Genomic DNA, 22,501 nt, shown 5'->3' on the forward strand with positions numbered 1-22,501 from the left:
TTCAGTGACTGAAATCTGGAACATTAATATTGGGAGAGAGGTCTAGAAAATGATTTACAAAATTAGGGAGGCCTCTAGACAGAACAGGTATAAAATAGAACATGAATTTACAGAGATCTCAAATTGTCCTATGTCAGGCATGAATAGTTCACAAAGTTCTGTTTTTATACTCTTTCTTCTGGTACAGTGATTATAACTGAAAAATCAACTCGACAAGTACCAAAATGGAGCTTCTATGCCTTGACTTGTGACAATCCCAGATGGCTGAAATTTACAAACTTTCTACACATGCATAAATAAGGAGTAATATTAAAAATGCTTCCTAATTGCAGGGTGCGCGGGCAGTTGTATGACACTATATCCAAGCCAATTATACTGATCTGTAATAAAGTTACAGCCAGTACGTTGGCTACCACTACATCGCCATGGTAAGTATATTATCATTATAAATGATTTTTACATCATCTACCTAACTCTGTTAACTATTATGTTAATATATTATCCTTACCTACACTTACCTTATGATGTAGTGGTTAAGTTGACGCTGGATGCGATAAAATTGGCATACAATATATTACATGCAATATATTGGGGTTAAACCGCATAGGCAAGTGAGTAAAAATGAATAGGGTTAAAACTGAAGGCAACAACTATAAGATTGAAAAATGAAAAAATAACCACTCAAACATGTAAAAAACAAGTGCTTATTTAATTATGAGCAGAGCGTGGGTGATGCAAAATGTAAAACGAAATATACTTTTCATGGCACTGAGCCTGTCACTGTCAATTCTGAGACATAGGTCATTTTGTATCCCAGATAGCGTGGCAAACATCAAAACTACCGTATTTATCGGCGTATAACACGCACCGGCGTATAACACGCACCTCATAAACTTAAATTTCGGAATGTACTATGGGTCCTTAACATTATATCGGCGTATAACACGCACACATCATTTGCCCCTTATTTTCAGGGAGAAAAAGTGCGTGTTATATGCCGATAAATACGGTATTCCTATCAAATTCCAAATAGGTTTATAGATAATGTATATGGCACAAGGTGAATGTAAAATTATGATACAGTAGACAAAAGTACTGTTTTTTTTTTAATTTAGACCACTGAGAATAGGTTCTGCAGGAGTGTTTAGTGTACTTGTCATGATGTGTTTAGAGACCACTGGAATCTGAAATCCTTATAAATAATGTTTTTATTTTTGTGTGTAAACATGAGGTCCATTAAAACAATGGTAGGTGAAATCAGCAAATCAGAATATTATCAAGTTATCGCCTGCCATTTACGGGTAGAAATATGCAAAATGAATAGGTTTGGCGATAAGCACACGGAGCACCCATTTATAAATGCCCATTAAGCAGTAATGAGTACACTCAGCCACAACAACCTTCCAGTGCAGTGGAGAGGATATTAGCAAATAGGCATACGGAATGCTTTGCAATACAGAAATGTGACCCTCACCAGATATAGTATAATTATGGCTGTGCGTGTATAATACACAAGAAGTAAATAAACACAGTTTTACTGCAAACAGCAGTGAAATCTAGAGAAGTGAGAAATATGGCGCTGATTACTTATTGCAACTAATCTTGTCATTCACAAATATAAAATAATTCAGAAGGTTGAGAATGGCTCTATCAGGTTTACATCCTGTGTGTAATTTATAGATGTATTTGCATTTTTGGAAAAAAGACGATCATTTGCAGCTGATTAAACGGTAGTTATGCTGACATGTATCAAATTGTCTGAAACGTGTTATGACTAGAGCTCCTTATTTATTGCATTTATTTACTTTTTTACATTTCCGTCTGCATTTAACCATATTTACATTTTGCTAAGTTTATTTGTATTTATTTGTATTTATATGTATTTATTTTGGGCCTTGTGAAAAAATTAAGCTGGAACTAGTATATTTCTACATTTTAAAAAAGTAACAAATGAGTGCTCATGCTTGAACCCCTTACAGGTTTCAGTGATATGAACACCCAAGGATGATGAATCAATGCACTTATGTGAAAACATGCACATTTTAGGCCCAAGGTTAGAAATATCTAATGCTGTTGAAGCCTGTTTTTGTTTTTACCCCCCTTTACCTGTCAATTAACACAGCTACTGACCTGGCACTCAGGACTGACAGCATTAAGGGCCAGATGTACCAGAGGGTTTTACCCATTCTATGTCTATGGGAAAATGCTTTAGTACATATGACCCTTAGAATCACTAAAAAAAAAAACAATTTCCATTTTTATCCATATCTAAAAATAAATACAGGTAGTAAAATGTATTGTTTTCTTTCTGTATTTGATTGGAAAGGTCAATAAAAATGGAAAACAGCGAACCTTAGTTCTAAGCTTCACAGAAAGAAAGCAAGCATTGGCAAGCCCTAACGGTCTTGTGTAGGTTGCCCTTTTTGCTTTCTCAATGCCTGTTTTATTTTAGCATGGCTTTTGCAAAACCTTTTTTTGGTCTTACAAAGCATACATTACAACGATAGTCCCTGGCATTGAAGGGAATCCTTTGTGTGAATATGTTTTTGTGAAAGAGCAGAGTGTCATCACTCACAGTGAAGTTAACCAATGGCTAAAGGGGCTGACCCACTGTGCCATGCTGTATGCTGTAATGGGTGGAAGAAAATTTTGAACAATACAATAACAGATCAATGGATGAAGGGGACTGGCTGAAACCCCTTAAGTATATTATATTTATATAAGTTTAGGGAAAACAAAAGGCCTTTGGTAAAGCAATATATAACATACAGCCTTGAAATACACGCATGTATGTATATCATAATCCTATAGTGTGAACCTAGTAAAAAGGCAGCAGAGCCAAAGACAAGCACAGAGTCAAAAAGTAATAGGTGAGGATGCTGGGTTGTTGGTGGTTAATGCATGGTGATGAGGTGCTCTTTAAAGAGAGGAGTCTTCAACTCTTCCCTAAACTGAAGCTGCACTGGGGCAGTCCTAATGGATAAAATGATGCTGTTCCAGACGTTGGGTGCACAGATGGAAAAGGTCTGCTGTCGGATGGTGTCCTGTTTGCAGGAGTGCTTTGAACCAACAGAGATGGTGAACTTGCCTGCAAGATAAGCAGGGGTGCTGGTCGTGATGGCTTTGTAAATAATGCAGCTGGTTTTGAATATGGTGCAGGATGGCAACAGGAGCCATTCCATCAGGCTGTATGACATGTGATGCTGCATGTAGTAAGCTCCATAAGGGGTACCATTGTGAAGTCAGGAAGACCATGCAGTAAAATACCACCACCATCCAGATGCAAGAGTACAAGGCTTGAATAGTAGTTCTGAAGTCACCTACTCGAACAAATAGTTTTTTTTTTTTTTTTTTTTAAAGAGACAGCAGCTATCAGGACATCTTTGTGTTTTGGCAATGTGTTTACTGAGGTTGAGTTGGTGTTCAAGGTGAGACCAAGTGACTTGATATTCTGTGGATGTTGGTATTTGCAGCTGTGAAGGTTCATGTCACTAAGCCAGGTTTGTACTGTTTCCTGTTTGTTATACCTGCCAAATAACAGAAATTCTTTCTTGGCTGGGGTGAGCTTCAGGTAGGTGTTGGATATCCAGGTCTGTATGATGTGCAAGCAGTGTTTGAGCTGCTGAATGTCTGAAGCAGAGGAGACTTTTAAGAAGAGTTGTGTATATTTGGCGTATTGATCAAGCTTATGTGTAGAGCACCAAGCAGCTTCACAAAAAGGTTGAAGATGACAGGAGACAGTATGGAACCCTGGGAAACTCCACCGTGATAGGGATCCTTTGTGACTGGGAGGTGCCCATATGAACAAACTTGTGTCAAATGGAAAGGTAGGAGGAGAACCAGTGAAGGACATTGACAGTGGATCCCATTCAAGACTCCAGGGTGAGTATGGGGATGGGATGGTCAACTCTCAAAAGCAGCTGAGAGGTCTAGGTATATGGTGCATCTTGATCTATGTTCAAGAAAGCGTCATCTACGATGTGTAAGGTATCAGTGTCTGTGCTGCCACGTGATCTGAAGCCAGACTAGTAGTCATGCAGGAGACGACTAGCATAGATGTGATCATGGACTTAAACATAGACTGCTTTTCAGTCATCTTGCTAATCAGTGGTAGGTGAGTGACGGGCCAGTAGCTGGTGAAGTCATTGGCATCTAGTGTAGGTTTCTCTAGTAGCAGGAGTTTGTGGCTTGTCTTGAGAGCGTCTGGGAAGATGCCCTGAATGAGGGAGCCATTGACAATGGTAACTAGATGAAAGGGGGATTCCATAGAAAGAATTTTGATGAAGGACACTGGTAAGACATCATCCTCATAGGAAGATGTATTTAAAATTTCATTATGCATTCAAAGCCCGTCATGTCTGAAGTCAGCAGAGGCTGAAGTCTACTGATAGCTTTTTCATTCAAAATTCTGTAGTTTCATGGACATGCTCACAGTGGACTTCACCTCTATGCTTCCTAAAAGTGTAGTTTGTGACTGACTGAAAGCTGACTTAATCAGCATGATTACCATCATTTATGTAGGACTACCTGAAAAAAAGAGTCTATAGAAATTCACCCTTCACAAGGGAAGACAAGCACTTGTACATCCATGAGCCACTCGTTAGGAGCGGTCTTGTACTCCCGATCCTGCCAGTGACAAGTTACTAGCTGGATTGAGAATCAAAAGTGATGCAGAAAAGCCGCACCTGGTCCCAAGTGGGTTAATCTCACATTGTTATTTAATGGGCGCAAATACTCTAGTTCATACCGGGACAACTTTATCTTTAGTAAAATATGTGGAATTAGCGGTTTACATTAGGGAACAGTCACGGAAACATCAATTCCCACAATAGTCACAACCCACAGGAGACTATAGGGAATTAACCTGTGCACCCCCAGTAATATAACACGGTATTGGTAACACTGGGTGCTGATAGTAACATCCATTCACATCAAGTTACTTTTAATTGTTGTGCAAAATTCCTGAAAATATACCATTAGGCCACATTGCATAATTACACTGCATTCCCTGCAATATTGTACTGCGGGAGCCTTGAAACAATGCGAAGGGCCAGAACATGAGTGGCTGTTTGCAGTACTTGAGTTTTTGGTGCTATTTTTTTAGTGAAAAATGTGTCACACAAGCGTGCATTTCTTGTAAATTATAGAAAGAGGTAGATATTTGCTTATTGCATAATTAGGTGTAATTGTCCGGAAATTTCTCATAATTACATGAAAGCAAATGACAAGAATTTCACACATCCTTATTTAATATATGTTAAGTTTTAGACCGGCTGCACAGTTTCTGATTATGACCATGTCAGAAAGACATTCAATTGTCTTCTCACAGGAGACAGGAAATGAGCAAGGTTTCCGGGTAATCAAATGTCAATAAGCTACAAAGATCACCATTAATATTATCTGCGTCAACATAAAAGGCTGTCAGAAGTCTATTCAGCTATTCATGATTACTTCTTTGGAAAACAGAAGCACACAGTTTCCTTTTCATTTCAAACAGTTTGTTTCCTGTGAAAAAACTTTTACTTCTACTGTTCAGTATAGGCAAAATATGTCTATTCCACACTGTTTGTAGTATGTGCACAAAAAGTCAGAATCCATTTGAATACAATGAAAACAATCAGTTTTCCTTCGAAAATGCATAGTGACCTTGCGGTGATGAGGGCAGATTTAAGAGCCCCTAGTACCTCCTTGCGCCACATTAGCGTCACTTTTTTTACCCTCATGTGGCCCAACGAGGCCAAAATCACCAAGCCAAATTTACAAAGTGGTGCAGTGCATGCATTGCACCACTTTGTAACCCTCTGTGCTACTTTATGCCTGCACCAGGCATAATGTATACAAAGGGGGCGTTCCCGTTAGGGGGGCCGAAACAATGGTACAAAGAAATTTAAGATATATCTTTACGTCATTTTTTTATGCCACTTTTAATGCCTGCTCAGAGCAGGCACTAAAAGAGGCACAACATTGTTTACAATGGACCTCAATGGGCTTTGCAGGATTTGCGTCAAATTTTTTATGCTAATCCTGCAAAGCTCAAAACTAGTGTCAAACATTCTGGCGCTAGTTCCCTAACTGCCGTCAAGGTGCACCGTATCAGATACAGAACGGACATGGTGGTGTGGGGGGGCGCTAAGAGGAGCAAGAAAAGTGGCCAATAGTGTTTTGGTGATTTTTTTACACAAAATTGCTCAAAAAGCACCGAACTGCCACATGATTAATTGTAAAAGATGTTGTTAATGCTTCTTATTGATTTTTTTACAGAGGCAGGATATTGTTAGAAAAACTACAATCAAATGGTGGGATGGCTCAGCGAGATGTACACGTTTTTGAATTATGTGCTGATCCACAGTCACACGTTCGAAGAACGACTCAGCCTTCCATCTTTCCAAGGCTGGTAAAATTAATCTACTGAACTGGTTAATAATAACCATTATTTATGGCTCCTATATATGGCTTACTGTGAAGTGCTATACAAAAGGAAGGGACTTTCTTGAGCTAATGAGTCCTAGTCAGTATTAGTTTAATACAGATCCGTGGTGTAGTTCGCACTACAAACACAGTTAAAGCCATGGCCTATCGTAATTGTTGTCCTTATCAGCTTTGAGGTCAAAAACCACTTAGACCATATTTCTTCTGTCCAAAATGGCTTTCAGCCCTCTCTCTCGTCCTTAGATCGGGCAAGCCTTCATATTCTTGCACCTCCTGGCCCTGTTGTACATTGCCTCTAAAAGGCATCCGTAAGTATTATTCAAAACAAATACATGTGACTGACTAAAAGAAAAATTTAAATTGTATTTGAGGTGTTTCGGTGTAGTTAACATACTGCACAACACAATAAATCACTAGATATGTTTTCAGTTCATTCCAACCAATTTTTGTGTCATGATACCTTGCTTATCCAGTCATTACTTTCTGCAGTATGGGTGCACTATCCCCTAACTCCCAGATGCCCCACTGTTTCACACGCCCATTGACATCTTTAGTTCATCTTATGCTTCTTTCTAGTTTGCACTGATCAGGCGTTTTCTTCGTCTCCTAAAAATGTGACTTCGGCAGCGCCCACGCCTTGTTTCACGGAATTCAATTATTATGCACCAACGCTCAGACAAGCCTATGGGGCACATTTAGAACACCCGAGACCAATGGAGGGCTGAACCTGGTTTCAGAATGGATGGCTATTTATGGCTTGGGACTGAACATGCAACGAGTTTCAAACTAAGATTTGTGGTTGCAACAAAAAAAATCTAAACATGCTGCTGCCTATTTCATTCTACTCCCATTCAGATCAAAATATGCACTTCTACTTGTAATCTTTCAACTTTAAAAATATTTCAATTAAAACAACTTTTAGCAAAGCCAACAGGTCGGGCATGGGTGTCAGCTATTTGGGTTTGTCAATGCTTGTTTTAGCCTTGACATGCTTTTTGCAAAATTGTTTTGTGGGGGTAGCTGCAGGATCCTCATCAATCTAAAATAAAAAAACAGTGACTAAAGGCAAAACTATGTTTTGATCTAAAAAAAAGCACAGATTGCCATAGTACACCGTGGCACTGAAGTGAACTACTTTGTGTGTGTAAGTGCTCCTTGTGTAAGGGCAAAAGCTGTCACTCACAGTGAAGTTAGCCAATGGCGGAAGTGGGCTGATCCACTGCTCCATGCTGAATGCTGTAGTTAGAGGAAGACAAATGTGAATGACACAGCATGATGAAAGGGCTAGCTTAAAGCCCATGTAATTATATTCTACATATGCCCAGATTTTGGAAAAGTGGCGCTTCACATCATGAAGCGCCACTTTTCTTGCGCCCCCCCCTGCTCCCCTTTAACGCTACCATGTGTGAGCCACATTTGAGATTTGGTGCACCATGGCGTTATTAGGTACAAAAGCTTCAACATTTGCGCTTTGCTCCACTAGCGTCAGAAAATTCTGACGATAGTGGAGTAAAGTGCAAGGAGGCCCAATTACTCTAATGGGTGCATCCGTTTAACGCCTGTTTTCTGCAGGCGTTAAAACATGATACCAAAAATGGCACAATGAAATCTTGTAGATTTCATTTCGCCACTTTTGCGGGCCTCCTTGAGCCAGAACGCCCCCTCTGCATGCAATAAGCCGCGTGCATGAATAATGTGGTGCACAGGGTGTCGCAAAGTGGCTTAATGCATCCATTGCGCCACTTTGTAGATATGGCGTGTGTTTTAAGCAATTTAACGCCACATTAGTGTCAGAAAGATTACACTAATGTGGCGTTAGATGGAGCAAGGCCATCCTTAAATTTAGGCCAGACATTTTAGTACAATCAAAAAGTCTTAGATAATGCCAGACCTAGACCACCTACTTCAACAATACTTAAGGACAATCCATTTTATAGATGCAACACTGTTTTTAATGAACATTAACAACAAAATGAAAGGAAACAAACATGAAAGAAAGCAAAAGAAAATATGGAAAGTCATTGTCATGGTAAAAGAAAAGTTCAGTTTCCAAATACGCGCCACACTCCCTTAGCAACCGTAACGTCGGATGCCATATTTACCGAGCTGAGTACGCTGAAGGTGTCTGAAAACACATGCGATGTACAACACTGTCATCTTTATACTATGGAAAGAAAAATGTCCACAGAAACCTACCCTGGGTATTTTTCTACGCATAACTGAGGCTTAAAATCAATCTCTAAATAATAACTGCTCACATTTACTACCAGATTAGAAACCTGTATTTCCCGATTCATTCTGCATAAGTGCTGCTGCAAACGTTTCGCTGAAGTTATATTCAAGAATGTAACAAAAACAAGATTGTGATAAAACTGCACTTTAACTGCACATCTAATTGCTGTATATATTGACGGAAGGAAAGTGCGTGCCCCCACATTCTGCCACATACTGTTCGGTGAATTCAATTTTTTTTGTCAGTAAGTGAAGGGCCCTGCTCAGTTTGAATTTAAGCTGCAGGCGAGACTTCATAAGACAACGGAAAATAGAAATGACCTTTGCTAATAGCACATTAAGTGCCACACTAGGCTAATGTGGGGTTCGGGCCATTCCCCTTCGCCATGCACTATGCCTGCACCAGTGGAAGGCCCGTAAAAATGGCACAGTGAAATTTACAACATTTCACTGCGCCATTTTTAGCGTTATTTTTAGTGCCTGTTCAGAGCAGGCGTTAAAACGACGTGCTCATTACTTTCAATGGGCCTCCCTTTACTTTGCAGGATTAACGCCATTACTTATGGTGCTAAACCTTCAAAGTACCACAATAGCATCATAAATTATGATGCTGAAGCGCCACTTTCTTGTTAATCTGTACCCAAGTACCCAAAGTCAGCCCTAACACAGGAGAAACGTTTGCAGTGTGCTTGCATTTTCTTTCAACTCTTCTAAGTCCTTCTTTCCTTCTCTCTCAGGTCCTGGGTCTTTCAGGCCCCTGTCCAACTCATTTCTGCCACTAACAACCTTTCTTCAGATCCACTCACAATCCTGTAGTTTTAGTTGTCTTTAACATTCTCATTCTATACTTCCCACCATACTTGCATTTGCCATTTGTCATTACTTAAATCCTAGCTGCATTTTCGCAATATCTGAATTTTGGATTCTGTAATGCTGCTCTCTGTCTCACCTTCCACAGCTATTCCTCCAATGTTTAAGTTATATTAGAGGCTGCAGGTGGTCCCTTCCTTTTTTGCAACCAGTACTTATTTTCATCATCAGTCTTTGAAACCATAGTTAGGGAGAGAAAGGGGGAAACGGAGACAGGAAAGGCAAAGAAAGGAAACAGTAACTGAAAGCAGGGATTATAAATAACTAGCAAGAGTGACATTAAGAGACAGGAAGCGTAGGACATGGACGTAAGAGGCATAATGTGGAATCAAAAGTAGGCAGCCTTGGTATTCGTCATCTCTGGAACTCTGGAGAGCAGCAGACTACTGAGAAAAATTATAAACCCATGCACTTATAATCTTACATATTACACTATCTATCCTCCTTTATTAGGATTGTGTTTAAACATGCTCAGAAACATTTTAGAAAAGGCATAAAAGCCTGATAACTAAAGAATATGAGGGTCAAAATGTTCATTTAACAACATTATGGAACATACTATGTTTGAAAAATGTCGAATTACTCACAGATTCTACAGTTTCGTGTTGGGAAAATCCAACAGGCGCGATCCCAAAGATGCATACAGCCAGGATTGTGATAAGCGAATGTACAAAGATGATCCAGTATGTGAAAAACGGCCTGGTGCAAAACAAAAGGTTTTTGTGAAAAATCGGTCCATAAATTATTTCACGATAAAAGCCTGCAACTGCTAAAAATTCGCTACTGTTCAGCTTACCGAAGTAAGTCAGGCCTTGTATCAAAACACTTTCAGTGTCATCGCTGACGCACACCTTGACGTAACAGTTCTGCGATTGCTGAGGTCAGGGCATTGAAATGGGAGTAAGGGAGATCTTTCACATGTTTATTGGACCAGTTATATCTCTCATTTGCCACAAAGGTGGTCAGAAATGCACAAGTGAGCTCTCATACTTTACAAAATCATGAAGGCTTCCTCACACACATGGAGGCAGAGATAATGATCCCTGTGGGCAGGAATAATAAGACAGAAAGCCCTTGATTCAGTGCATTTACATGGGTTGAGTGTAGGCATGGACTGTGTGATTTAAGGAGGTAGTGGAAGGGATCTGCATGGTACCAAGCAATTTCAATGCGGAGGGATAGGGCATGGCCTGTATGATATCAGGGGTGGCGAGAAAAGGACAGCGCTTCTTCACTATTGTGAGAGATGGACATTTAAATGGGACTGCAGGCTTTCAAAAATAAGATGGCACAGAGATCCCACACAATATGAAGAGAGAGAGAGAGAAAGAGAGAGAAATTGTATGGGTCACCTAAGTTATCACAGGAGGGTGTGAAATGGACTATCCTCTTCCAAGAGGAAGAGGGAGGGGTGGGGATTCTACTCCTCCAAAAGGTCAAAGGGCAGCAGATGCAGGGGGTATGCTACCAGGAGAAAGAGGATAAAATGACTAATGTATGCGTCAGCAAGGTAAGGGTGATGGAACCGAGACTGTACCATACAAATAAGGAGAGGATAGGATGGTGAGTCGAGAATAGTGGAATGATGGGGACTAGGACCATATCCATGAGCGACCACGAGAACAAGCATTGGGTAAAGACCACAGAAGCCCACTGCTTGCTATATTATGTCTGGCTAAAAAACACCTTACAAGAAAATCCTAGGGTAGCAGATGTTCTAACTTTTTGGACTGCCTTTGGGATAATCACAAAGTCCATTATTAATTTCTTTACTTTGGCAATCAAACATTTCAGCCAGCATTAGTGGCTTCATCTTCAGCAAAGAAAAGCATTCACTTTTGCTTTGTGGTTTCATGATTTTGTAAAGTATGCTTGTGAGGTATCCAAATGAATAAACATCTCTGAACAATGTCAGCTGTTCGCAGCCTGTTACCCCGAGTTTTGGTTAAGACAGCACCGTTGTTTGCTATTAATGCTGCTGAACTGACAACTTAACATTGCTTTTGATGTTTAATAAAAAATGATTTCAAGATATCGAGCAGCCTGTCCTCGAACCCACCCACAGTGATGGCATTGGTGATGCAAATACACATATCATTACTGGTGAATTGGTGGTGTCAGATATGAGAATATCATTGATGTCATTGAAAATATCACTGGTGAATTGTTGTTTGCACATTACGAGGAAATCATTCATGTCATTGATACTAGCACTGGTGAATTGGTGATACCACATACAAGAATATCATGGATTGATAATATTGATAAATTAGTTATACCACATTATGAGGACATCATTTATGTCATCAACAATGCAACTGGTGAACTGGTAATGCCACACAAATCACTGACGTCATCAAAAATATTACTGGTGAATTAGTGATGCTGCATTATGAGGGCATCATTGATATCATTAACAATATTGTTAGTGGTGCCACATAGGAGTACATCATGAATGCCAACAACAGTTTCGCTAATAATTTGGTGGTGCATTACAAGAACACTGTTGATGTCATCCACTTTGTCACTGGCGGTGCCACATTATGAAATATATTATAAGTGATGTCATTGACAATGCCATTGGTGATGTTTATGTTCAGGAAGATAGATTGCTTGTATGAATGTGGAATTCTGGGGGAAGGGTACTCATGCTGCAGTATAACTAGTATCAGTCAACAAACACACTGAACGCTATGACTCTACTATTGAATTAAAAACATTTGATAGAAACTTCAATTGCAATGATTACTGTTGGTAATTGTTAGCGTTGCTGGATGGTGTAAAGAGAACTACTTCTTTCTCTATCAGCGAAAGCCCATTTAAGTCGCGCATTTAATTATGCTTCACGTTGTAACTTTAACTTCCTGTGATGTAAAGAATTTAAACTACATTTTTTAGGGTTTAATAATAATAAAGTATAACTCTTTCACCCAGCAAGCACGTCATTTTCTCTTAATGAATTATTTTCAGTACCTATAATAAAATAAATATATTTCAAGTAAGTGCTGATCAAGGCCACCGGGAGAGGCTTGTTATTTAAGAAGTATATTACAGAGTGCAGTATCTCAGACGAGGGTGGCTGACGTAATGTACTAGGTTCTACTAGGACAAGGTACGGAAAATATGAAGTACAGGGCACTGATGATCTTCAGTAGGTTGTGGCGGTCCTATAAAAAAGCGAGTTTCAGTCAACAATGAAGGAGAGTTCCAGGTGTGAAAAAGGCACTGAGCTGTTGGGTGAACGTCAACCAATGCTATAACAGCCGAGACAAGCATTAAAGGGATCTAGGGCAAAGGATACAAGTTGTAAAGTCAAATGCAGAAAGTGCAGGGGTACAAACACAAGAAAGATATTCAATTGAAATTTTAAAAGTTTAAGCAAGCCAAAGTAACCTTTTAGTTCACTTCTAGTTTGCATGTCAGCATGTGCCAACACAGATATTTGTATTGAGAAACCAACAAGAGTGCACTCTCCATTAATTTTTTTGGTCACAATGATACTAGGGTATATAGCAGAAAAGTGGATGTTGAGAGACCATTTTTCAAATGAGAAACGTGCTTTCGGACAAAAGATTCACCTTGAAAAATATTTAATTTCAGGTACCTAACAAGCGAAACTGATATTTTAACATTTTAGGTTACCCTTGTTCGAGACATCAACTATGCTTATATGTTTTACATTTCAACTTCAACTATTTCCATATCATGTTGCCTGGAAATGTGAAGTAAACCTGAGCTCCAGCTGATTGGTCAAGACGGAGACCACTTTGTTTGCAGACTAAATGCGAACTAAAGCAAGACCACGGCTTTATAACTGACATCGCTTGTATTTGTGTTAAAGTTACCTGTGATCATCCATGTCTTCTATTTGTCTCTTCACGTAGCTGTCGATACGCTTGCGGTATGTCCTATTTGTCAACTTCCCCACCATTCCCAGTCCATACGGTCGCTTTTCCTTTGCAAATAGCTTCTTCACTGGTATAGCAATCCGCTGTCCTCTTTTTTGCGTATTTACACTAACAACTTCTTGTCTTAATCGGACCTTTGGTTGGGTAAAGCCCCCTTCTTTCGTTTTTCTCCACCCTCGCTCCAAAGGGCTAAAACAGAAATTCAAGTCATAAGTCACTGACGTTTTCCAATATCAACTGCTTTTAAACATTAAGGCATTTTTAAGAAATCCGGAAAGCTTTTACGAACGTCGTGCAAATACTTGTTATGAAGGTAAACAAAAACAGCGCAAAAATGCCATTAAAAGGTATGTTTTGACAAACAAAAAAAATGAAGAACTCTTTTTTTGGAAGAGAATTTTCATGCAAATTTTTTAAGGAAAATTTCACATGTGGGCAAAGTATTACAAAGGAAGAAGCCTGACAGTTTCGCCCAGTTTGATAATTTCACAAAACACAAATATGTGGACCTGTCTGTAAATGTCATCCGTTTTTAACTCCTACCCTTTGCATGCACTCCCTTTTGTTCGGCCAAACCTTCCCTTTTCACACATCCTAAAGCTTTCAAGTCTTCCATGGACCTTTATTAACCGGAATTCAAGCTTCTCCTTCTCTGTTTTATTCATTTACCTAACATTTGACCCAAACTACTCAATAACTAGATGTCAAAATGGACTAAACGCACAAGATTGTTTTGAGAACATGAGAATTAGAGGGGCCACCTTTAATTCTTAAAATAGTCGTTCCGCTTGCAGCCACAAGGTGTCAGACACTGCAAGTACGAGACCGAATTAAAGATTTCCCTGCTTCATAGACCTTTTCTCCGACCACGGATCTCGTACAAGTGAATGGAGACAATATGGTACTGAAGCATGCTTACGGCAAAAGTTACATCGTGTTGCATACCATTGTAAATAAACTTACAGCATTAAGTGACTTTTTTCAAGTTCACTTTTTTCCAAGGCACTTCCAGTCAGTTCAATCTGACCCTTTATTGTTAACTCAGATTCCTTGATGGCGGCCTCAGACGGAGATTCAAACACCTCGTCGGGGTAAGTCGACAGCTCCTCGTGTAAGACCCCCTCCTAATGAGGCACAAAAAGAGATGCTGAGTAACAGAGAATTAAACCCAGTGCACTGTGCTATAAAAACGATGGATGTTAAGTATTTTTTGCGATCTAAGACGCGTTTTGCCGGCAAATAAAACTGAAAGGCATTTGAAGAAATGGAACTGTCAAAGCCAATAGGGCTGCCTTTTGTGTAAAGTATGCAGACAAGAGACACACAGCACAGAGTGACACATACTGAAGAAGCAACAGGCCAAAAGACATCCATGCAGGGAGACCAACACGCATCTTGCATAGCAACAGAGAGCCATGCGCCTTAGCACCAGCAGTGGCTGTCGTTAAGCGTGGAGACGCCCGCTACCTCCCTTTCGCAAATCGTAAAGAGTGTCTTTAAGTCTGAGCAAAGGTCAGCCTGACAGACACTGTTCATGGTCGGGTCAGACATCTAGGTGCTGAACATGCGCTAAATGCGCAGGCGCCTGTCTGACTGAGCCAGACTTTGCTGGATGGAAGATTTCACAGCCCAGAATGCATTTCCTCTTCAGCCCTGCAAAGCCACGTGAGGTTCTCCTCTCATTACAAGGGGCCACATCACTATAGACTGGGACCAGAGGGTCACATTCATGCCCTGAAATGCCCACGGCAGAGTGTCAATCAGTGACGCCTTGAAACAGACTGGGGTGGGGTCAGCAACTCTCACTGATCCCATCCTGCTCAGTGATGAGGTAGGAAAGGTCCTCTTCTCATTGGTTGACCTATGACAACGTCAATGAATGAAAGAAGGCAGCGGGATCTTCTGGTAGTCTTCTCCTTCCCTGAAACCTAAAGGAACAACCTAGGCTTCGGCTTCTTCTTCCCACCACCCAATGTCCCAACCGTGACCAGTAAGTCTGTACTTAATGTTGGATGCATGTATGTATGAATGTTTGTGTTATGTATGATTTTAGATTCTGCATATTTATCTTTATCTTTTATGTTCATCTGTCAACAACATTAGAATAAAGAGAATTGGAATTGGATTGTATGTGTATGTGTGTGCTGTGAATGGGTGTGTGCATCTGTGTGCAGTGAATGGTGGGTGTATATGTGCTTGCTTGTAATCTGATGGGTGTGACTGAGTGCCTGGATGGGTGTGTGTGTGCTTTTTGTGTAAGACTGTGCATGTGAATGCCTACCCCAACCCTACTGCCCCTTACAAGGCACCACTGATAAGAACCTAGACTAACAGGCATATTGGCATGCATGCACATGGGCCACAACACAAAGGCACACATACATACACAGAGGCCACACATGCAGGGACAGACACATAATCACAGACAACACACACAGGCATACATGCACACTCAGGTGGATGCACAGATGTATGGAAACAGACATTTGGTGTTAAATATGTTGACAATTAAAATTATTGCTTTAACTTGTGGTTGAACCATGCGTTACAAAGTTCAGACATACACGTTTCAACACTTTTCACAAAATGTGTTAAGGAAAATGAAGCAGTATGTTAATTGCAGTGTACAAAATCCCTTGCAGTGAAAAAGTACTCCACATGTTTTCAATGTGTCGGAGGACAGACAACATCCAATCTCAAGAACTCATTGCGAAAGCCAGTAGGTCTCTTGTTAGCCAGAAGCCTTTTGACTTTTGACTGGGGAAGTTTCCATGCCCTCATAAATATAAAAACAAAACACTGGCTAAAATTAAAGGCATGTTGCACTTAAAGGAACTAATAAGTGTGTGGATGCGCTCCTTGTGAAACAGCAGAATCTCGTCACTGTGAATGAAGTTAGCCAATGGCTGATGTGGGCTGACCCAATGCTGTATGTTGTAGTGGGTGGTAGAAACATGTGAATGACACAATAACAGACTGCTAAAGAGGGCTGGCTGAAAGCCTCCCATAAGCAAGTATATTACCAAACGTAAAAATATGCATTCTTAAAGCCAATAGTTGTTGCCTTGGCTAAAGGAAATACATTTTTTAAAAAGGTGCAATGGAATTAGAGTCGCTTCATTTTGTAGCTGGAAGCACCACACATGAACTTTTTTTTGTAATAGAAGTGAACAAAAGGGAATGGTCAGAGTAAGGAGGCAAGTAACACAAAGGTCCAGGCTTGTGATGGAGAGCAACACAGCAGAGGTTATGGGGAAAAGCAACACAAGTAAGGCAGAAGCGACATGGAGGGGTGGAAGGGAGGAAAAGCAACACGTGAGGGAGCAGCTACATCGAGAGTAGCAAGGCATGGATGGGGAAAGCAACATGGAGATCCAGTGGGAAGGAGAAGCAAGAGGAACGACAGCAACATGCTGTGGACATGGGAGAAGCACACGGGAAGAGAGACAAACACAGCACTGGGAGGGGAAGAAAATCACACTAGGGAGACAGCTAGAAAACACATGCCCTCTCATGGAGTACTAAAGTCAAAGAAAAAAGTAGGTCCCTGAAAGTGAGGAGTGAAATGACAAGTAAGTTGGCAATGCTCCAGGGACAGGACAGACATAAGATGCACAAAGCAAGACATCGAGAAATAAACAAGCTGATGAGTGTAACAGGAAAGCCAACCAATGTTAAACAATGGGTGGACTCCAAGCCCCTGTATATAAGCCCACAATATGCCTCACAACAATCAACCCAGGCACTCTCTAGTCGGCTCGACCTAATTAGTGACATTGTGAGAAAAACAGCCATTAGGGACAAAAGCATACACCACACACTTTTAGCCATCCCTTTTCTGAAAAGCACTCAGTCAATTACTGGAAACTCTTGCAAAGATAGTAGATCACAAGTGTGAAGCCACTTGGCCTAGTAACATACTACATGAAAACAGAGACCAATGGCACCTGTAAACTACATGCATGGCAAACCAACAAAACCCCTGAATACTTTCTTTGGTTTTCATGGAGGGACCATGTTATGCAATCCTTGTAAGATGAAGGTGGCAGGAATTCTCTATTCAGAAAATTGATGCAGCATGGGGAACACTTCAGATGGAGAAAAAATGATTTGTGGCCGAAAAGATGAATGACACTTTCCATTTTGGTTTCACAGTCTCTTTTACTAAAGATGTCAAACCTGGGACCTTAGAGAGAAGCGCAGAGAAGTGCTAAGGGGAAGGGTGGGCCATAACTTCCTCCTACCTTTGGGTGCAGGAGAGAATTCTCCTCTGGTACAAATGTACCTATGCAAGGATGCTACCAAAACTCATTATTAAGGGAAATTTGACAGAGCAGATTCACCTGCCCACTCCCGCACTAGACTTTAGACAGATAACAAGAACGAGGAAATGGTGCTTCTTGCAGGCTGATCATTTACGTCACACTGTCACCTATCTGATTTCCTTAGTGAAAGTAACGATTTAAAACCTGTTTGTCTGACCGGAAGTGCCTGAATCTGCAGGAAAGGAAAAGGAACAACATGACAGAAGCCAAATTGATTTAGGCGATTCAATTTGAATGATGCTGGATGGGAAGTCGAAATCAACCCAGGCGTTTTGTTCAATATATTCACACACAGTGGGAGGACTCACACAGAAGGGCACAACAGGAGCATGTGGGTGAAGTCCAATCATCCTTCTCTGAATGCAGTAACCTACCCTGCAGACCGCTGAGAAAATGCCAACGTAGCAGAGTGACCAGTCTGGCCCAACATGCAAGATAAAAGTGGGAAAAGCACTGACTCCACCTAGCGAATGGTGTACTTGTTAGCTGAAACCTGGATTTTGTTATCAGCCAGTTTTGTTATACTCTTTGTACTGCATAAGTATGAAAGGCAGAGTTGGTAGTTACTCCGGCTGTGGGTGCTCATTTTACCAACACAAAGTCTGAATTTTTCACAATTTCAAGTGTTTCAGCCTGGAAAGCTGAACTCTCAACATTGCCAGGTTGTCCGAAGCAATAAATTGATACGACAACAGAAGAGCCACCTATGAGGCATCAAAAGTTAAATTCCTCAGGTTTATTCTGGAAAACTAGAGACAGCATCCTGCAGAAATATTCCGAGTGACTCACAGCAAACAGAGCAGTCCATCATAGGTGAGGGGACTAAGCTGTTGCTGTGATACATCCACTCCCTTCCTCCATTCATTTTAGAATCTTCTACAGCCATTATGTAAGTTAATCAACCTCTGGCAGTATCAGGACGCTAAGGTCCAGACTTATACTCTGTTTGCGCTGAATTAGTATCATTTTTTTACACTAATTCAGCGCAAACTTAACTCCATATTTATATATTGATGCTAGATTAGTCTAACGTCAAAGATTTGGAGTTAAAGTCTTTGTTTGGATGCGTGAACCCACCTTGCGTCAATGAGATGCAAGGTAGGCGTTCCTGTCCAAAAAATTACTAGGGCCCTAGAGCCTTATTTATCCTCCCATGCAAAAATGGTGCACGGGAGGGAGGCGGGACTAAATAATGGTGATAAGCCTGCTTAGCGCCCTTATTTAACACCTGGGTCAGGGCAGGTTTTAGGGGATCTGTGAGCCCATTTCCATGGTGGAACACCATGGAATAAGTTCTCATGTGCCCTCCACAGGCCCAAGGGTCACCCCCACGCACAGCAGAGGGACACCGGTGGATGGGGGACCCCATCCCGGGTAAGTAGAGGTAAGTATTTTTTTCATATTTTAAGTGCCATTGGGGGTCCTGAAATGGGCCCCCCCAAATGGCACTGGGTGCAGTGGCCATGCCCAGGGGACCCTGTGATGCTCATTGGGGTGGTGGACTTGACTCCTGTCTTTTATAAGACAGGAGACGTGTTATGGTAGGTTTTGCCTCAAGAAATGACAATAGGCTGGTTAGAGTAATCTTTTTTGACTCTAACCATCTTAATGTCATTTTTCAGTGCAAAACTGCCTTCTCCCATACTGCCACCCCCACCGGCTAACGTCATTTTCCTTGATGGTAGCCCACCCTTTGCGCCGGATTGCGCCATCCTATAAATTTGGTGCCCGGAATGACTCAAGCCGGTGCTATACTTTTTGACGCAAAACTGCGTTTGTGCAGTTTTGTGTCAAAAAGTATAAATCTGGGCCTAAGTGTGACATCATGGCTGTGCGTTATAGCTTGTAGTATGATTCCAGAATGTAAATATTTCCAAAGTTGTTTTTCTTCTGCATTTACACATTCAAGGATTGTTAGTGTTGGCTAAACTAGTCGTCTATTTCTGGAAGTAAATCAGTAGCCTCTCGGCAGAACAATGACACTTAGGTATATGTCAGTGGACAGAATGTCCTTCAAAACCCTGTCCCTGCAATAGTGTTCACTTAGTTAGGGTCCCCTTTGGTATATGACATTCAATATCTTGGCAGTTAGCTAATCAATAGAGAACTATCTCAGTAGTACTATTTCAATGCAGAGGCGAACATCAGAAATCCTCTGTAATAAAGAGTCTTTGTAATGAGTGACATCTTCAGTCCAGTGCCACTTCAGTGGAGTGCATTTTTGTAGGCTGTGCTTTCAGTACAGTGTGCCTTCAGGGGGGTGCACCTTAAGTAGGGGGTGCCTTCTGCAGAGTCTTGTTTAAATAGTGTGCCTTCAGTAGTGTATGTCTTCAGTAGAGTGCATCTTAAGGAAACATTGTGTCTTCAGATAGAAAAATGCATCTTCTGTACAGTGTGCCTTAGTACAGTTTGCCTTGAGTAGAGTGTGTCCTCAATAAAGTACGTCTTCAAAAGAGTACTCTTTCAGTAGAGTGGTATTTGAATATAGCTGTCCTCTATTACAGTGCTCCTTCATTAGATCGGCCATGGTCCTGTCAATTGAGCTTTCTTACAGTTCAATGATATATTCACATATATTAAATTTAGAGAACGTTCAGCAGAAACTTACTCTAGTGCAGTGGGACACCCTCTCCTATTTCCACTGTTAATGTGTTGTTTCTGCATGAGAATATGACTGCCTAGTTATTAGACAGCACCCAGTACTGTCAGTAGACACAGACAGAAGATGCTTATAAATGGGACGTTCCACAGCACAGTGCCTACATTTACTTGCCAGACTGCCAAGTATTCATGCTCTTCTTGCAAGTGACCTCCACACTGAATTCGTATGGTTCTTCTGGACCGGCCAGTAGAGGACTCAACATACATTGTTATGCTGAGGACACCAAACTGCATTTCAAGGGTATGCTGCCCCGTGACATCTACTACTTGCAATCCTCACTCTATCACTTATGTCTGGAAACCCATTGCCTGCCTGACGCTCAATTCAACTGGAAACTGAATTTGTGTGTATCTTCAATAACACTGACCACTGTCAAGGAAAAATAAAAGATAAGTGAGAAGAACTAAATATGTGTAGGTCTTTAGCCTACTTTTCCTACACAAACTCAATGAGCCAAAAACAAATCAAGACCAAAAGTCATATGTGGGAGGGACAGGCCACAGGGGTCTGTTTTTGTCACTTATGTCTTCTGGACTTGCCTCCTTTTGGTGCATTTACTGTCACATCCAGCCATTATTCTCAGACATCAACCTGGAAGGATTCAAAACGCATAATGTATACTACATCCCCTAGCATAACTACCAACCTGGCTTTCAACAAATATTCCGCATAGAAGAACCAGATGGCAGGTTATGATCTTTCCCTGCTCTGCAAAGTGAAGCAATACATAACTCGATCGTCATACCCACCTCTCAAGCCCTTTCCTCTCACACATAGATAACATTAGTGCCCTCCTTGTCACCATCGTTCATGATGCCTAGAATCCTTGGTCAATATCCTTCATTCACCCAGTTGCTTTATTAGGGAAAATGGGACTTTCATCGCATCACTCCTGCTTTGGTTTACCTAGTCTAGCTGCCCTTGCAAATCCACACACTTCCAACACATGCAAAGACGTACAAAGTTGTGAAAGCAAACTTAGCAGAACACTTTGCCGAGAAACTGACCATCTCTTGTATGCAATGTAACTCAGGAGCCAAGACATCACTGGGCGATTTAAAAATGCAAGAAATAAACAGTCAAACTTTCTCAAATTGTTCCCTTTGCAATTCACAAAGGAGATTAAACTCCATCTCATAGAGGATCACTTCTAATGTGGTTCTTAAAAACATTCTCCCCAGACCCTGTCAGTTAGCCTAACCTAGCAGGGCCCATGTGTTTCCCTTTGAAGACAGACCCCCGCAATATACTCTGGCTTTGAACATGTCCTCTGAATTGTTTACCCTAGACCTTTTGACCTGCAAACAATACCACTACCATAGCATTGTGCTGCTCTTGTAGCTAGGCTTGTGCTAGTAAGAGCAGAGTAAGCAAGCATGTGCGTTATCAACTTTGACACTACTCAAAGTTTTCTGCAATGGATGTGTTAATCCATTGAGTTGTCTGACCCGCTCATTAACTGAGACTCTAGAGCTTCATTGTGGATATAAATCCTGTGTGCATGATAAGCATGTGGTAGCCATGCAGAGATCAGCAAAGTTATTTCGCAACGATACAGTGGGACTTCCACTTGTTAAATATTTGGCCATGAAAGAGGGATCCTTATGTGCAGCACTGAGTAGGCACTAATACATTGAAGTGTTAGAAGACATGCAGGTGGAAAAGGCAGATGGAGATTTGCCTATATTTTTACATTTCTCACCCTAGCGAAAAATGAGGTGTCTAGCTCATCCTGGAAATCAACAGTATCTTCCTCCATGAAACTGGCTGGTGTAAAACTCCGTCGCTGCACCCTTCTCAGAGTACCTTCCTTTAAAGGACGACCCTGAAAATAAAATGGGGCACATAAAGTATTCAGCAAAGTAGATCTAAAAATAGTGGTCTTAGGTGAGACATTAAATCTGAAGGTGAATGCACATTTTCATAAATATGTATAGATTTTGAAACGTTCAATTACAATTGTGTTAAATGCTTCACTATCTATGAAGCAAATCACACCGAAAACAAACCTGGAAAGCAAAAATACAACGTTATTGACAGGGATAGGACTTATTAAAGAAGGTGTGTAATCTTCA

At 40.9% G+C, this 22,501-nt stretch overlaps 1 protein-coding gene across 3 annotated transcripts in view; it reads right to left on the reverse strand.

Annotated features, from left to right (window-relative positions):
* Nucleotides 1–22,501, reverse strand: part of RHBDF1 (rhomboid 5 homolog 1) — a 337,002-nt gene that overhangs the window by 85,623 nt on the left and 228,878 nt on the right. For all 3 annotated transcript variants that reach the window (XM_069210378.1, XM_069210376.1, XM_069210377.1), the window contains 4 exons: nucleotides 22,129–22,251; nucleotides 14,403–14,563; nucleotides 13,377–13,628; nucleotides 10,119–10,230 (listed from right to left, as the gene is read on the reverse strand). In XM_069210378.1, coding sequence (XP_069066479.1) covers nucleotides 10,119–10,230; nucleotides 13,377–13,628; nucleotides 14,403–14,563; nucleotides 22,129–22,251 — 648 coding nt within the window. The remainder of the gene's footprint in view (nucleotides 1–10,118; nucleotides 10,231–13,376; nucleotides 13,629–14,402; nucleotides 14,564–22,128; nucleotides 22,252–22,501) is intronic.

The sequence above is a fragment of the Pleurodeles waltl genome, chromosome 10, assembly GCF_031143425.1.
Source record: "Pleurodeles waltl isolate 20211129_DDA chromosome 10, aPleWal1.hap1.20221129, whole genome shotgun sequence".
Classification (NCBI taxonomy): Eukaryota; Metazoa; Chordata; class Amphibia; order Caudata; family Salamandridae; genus Pleurodeles; species Pleurodeles waltl.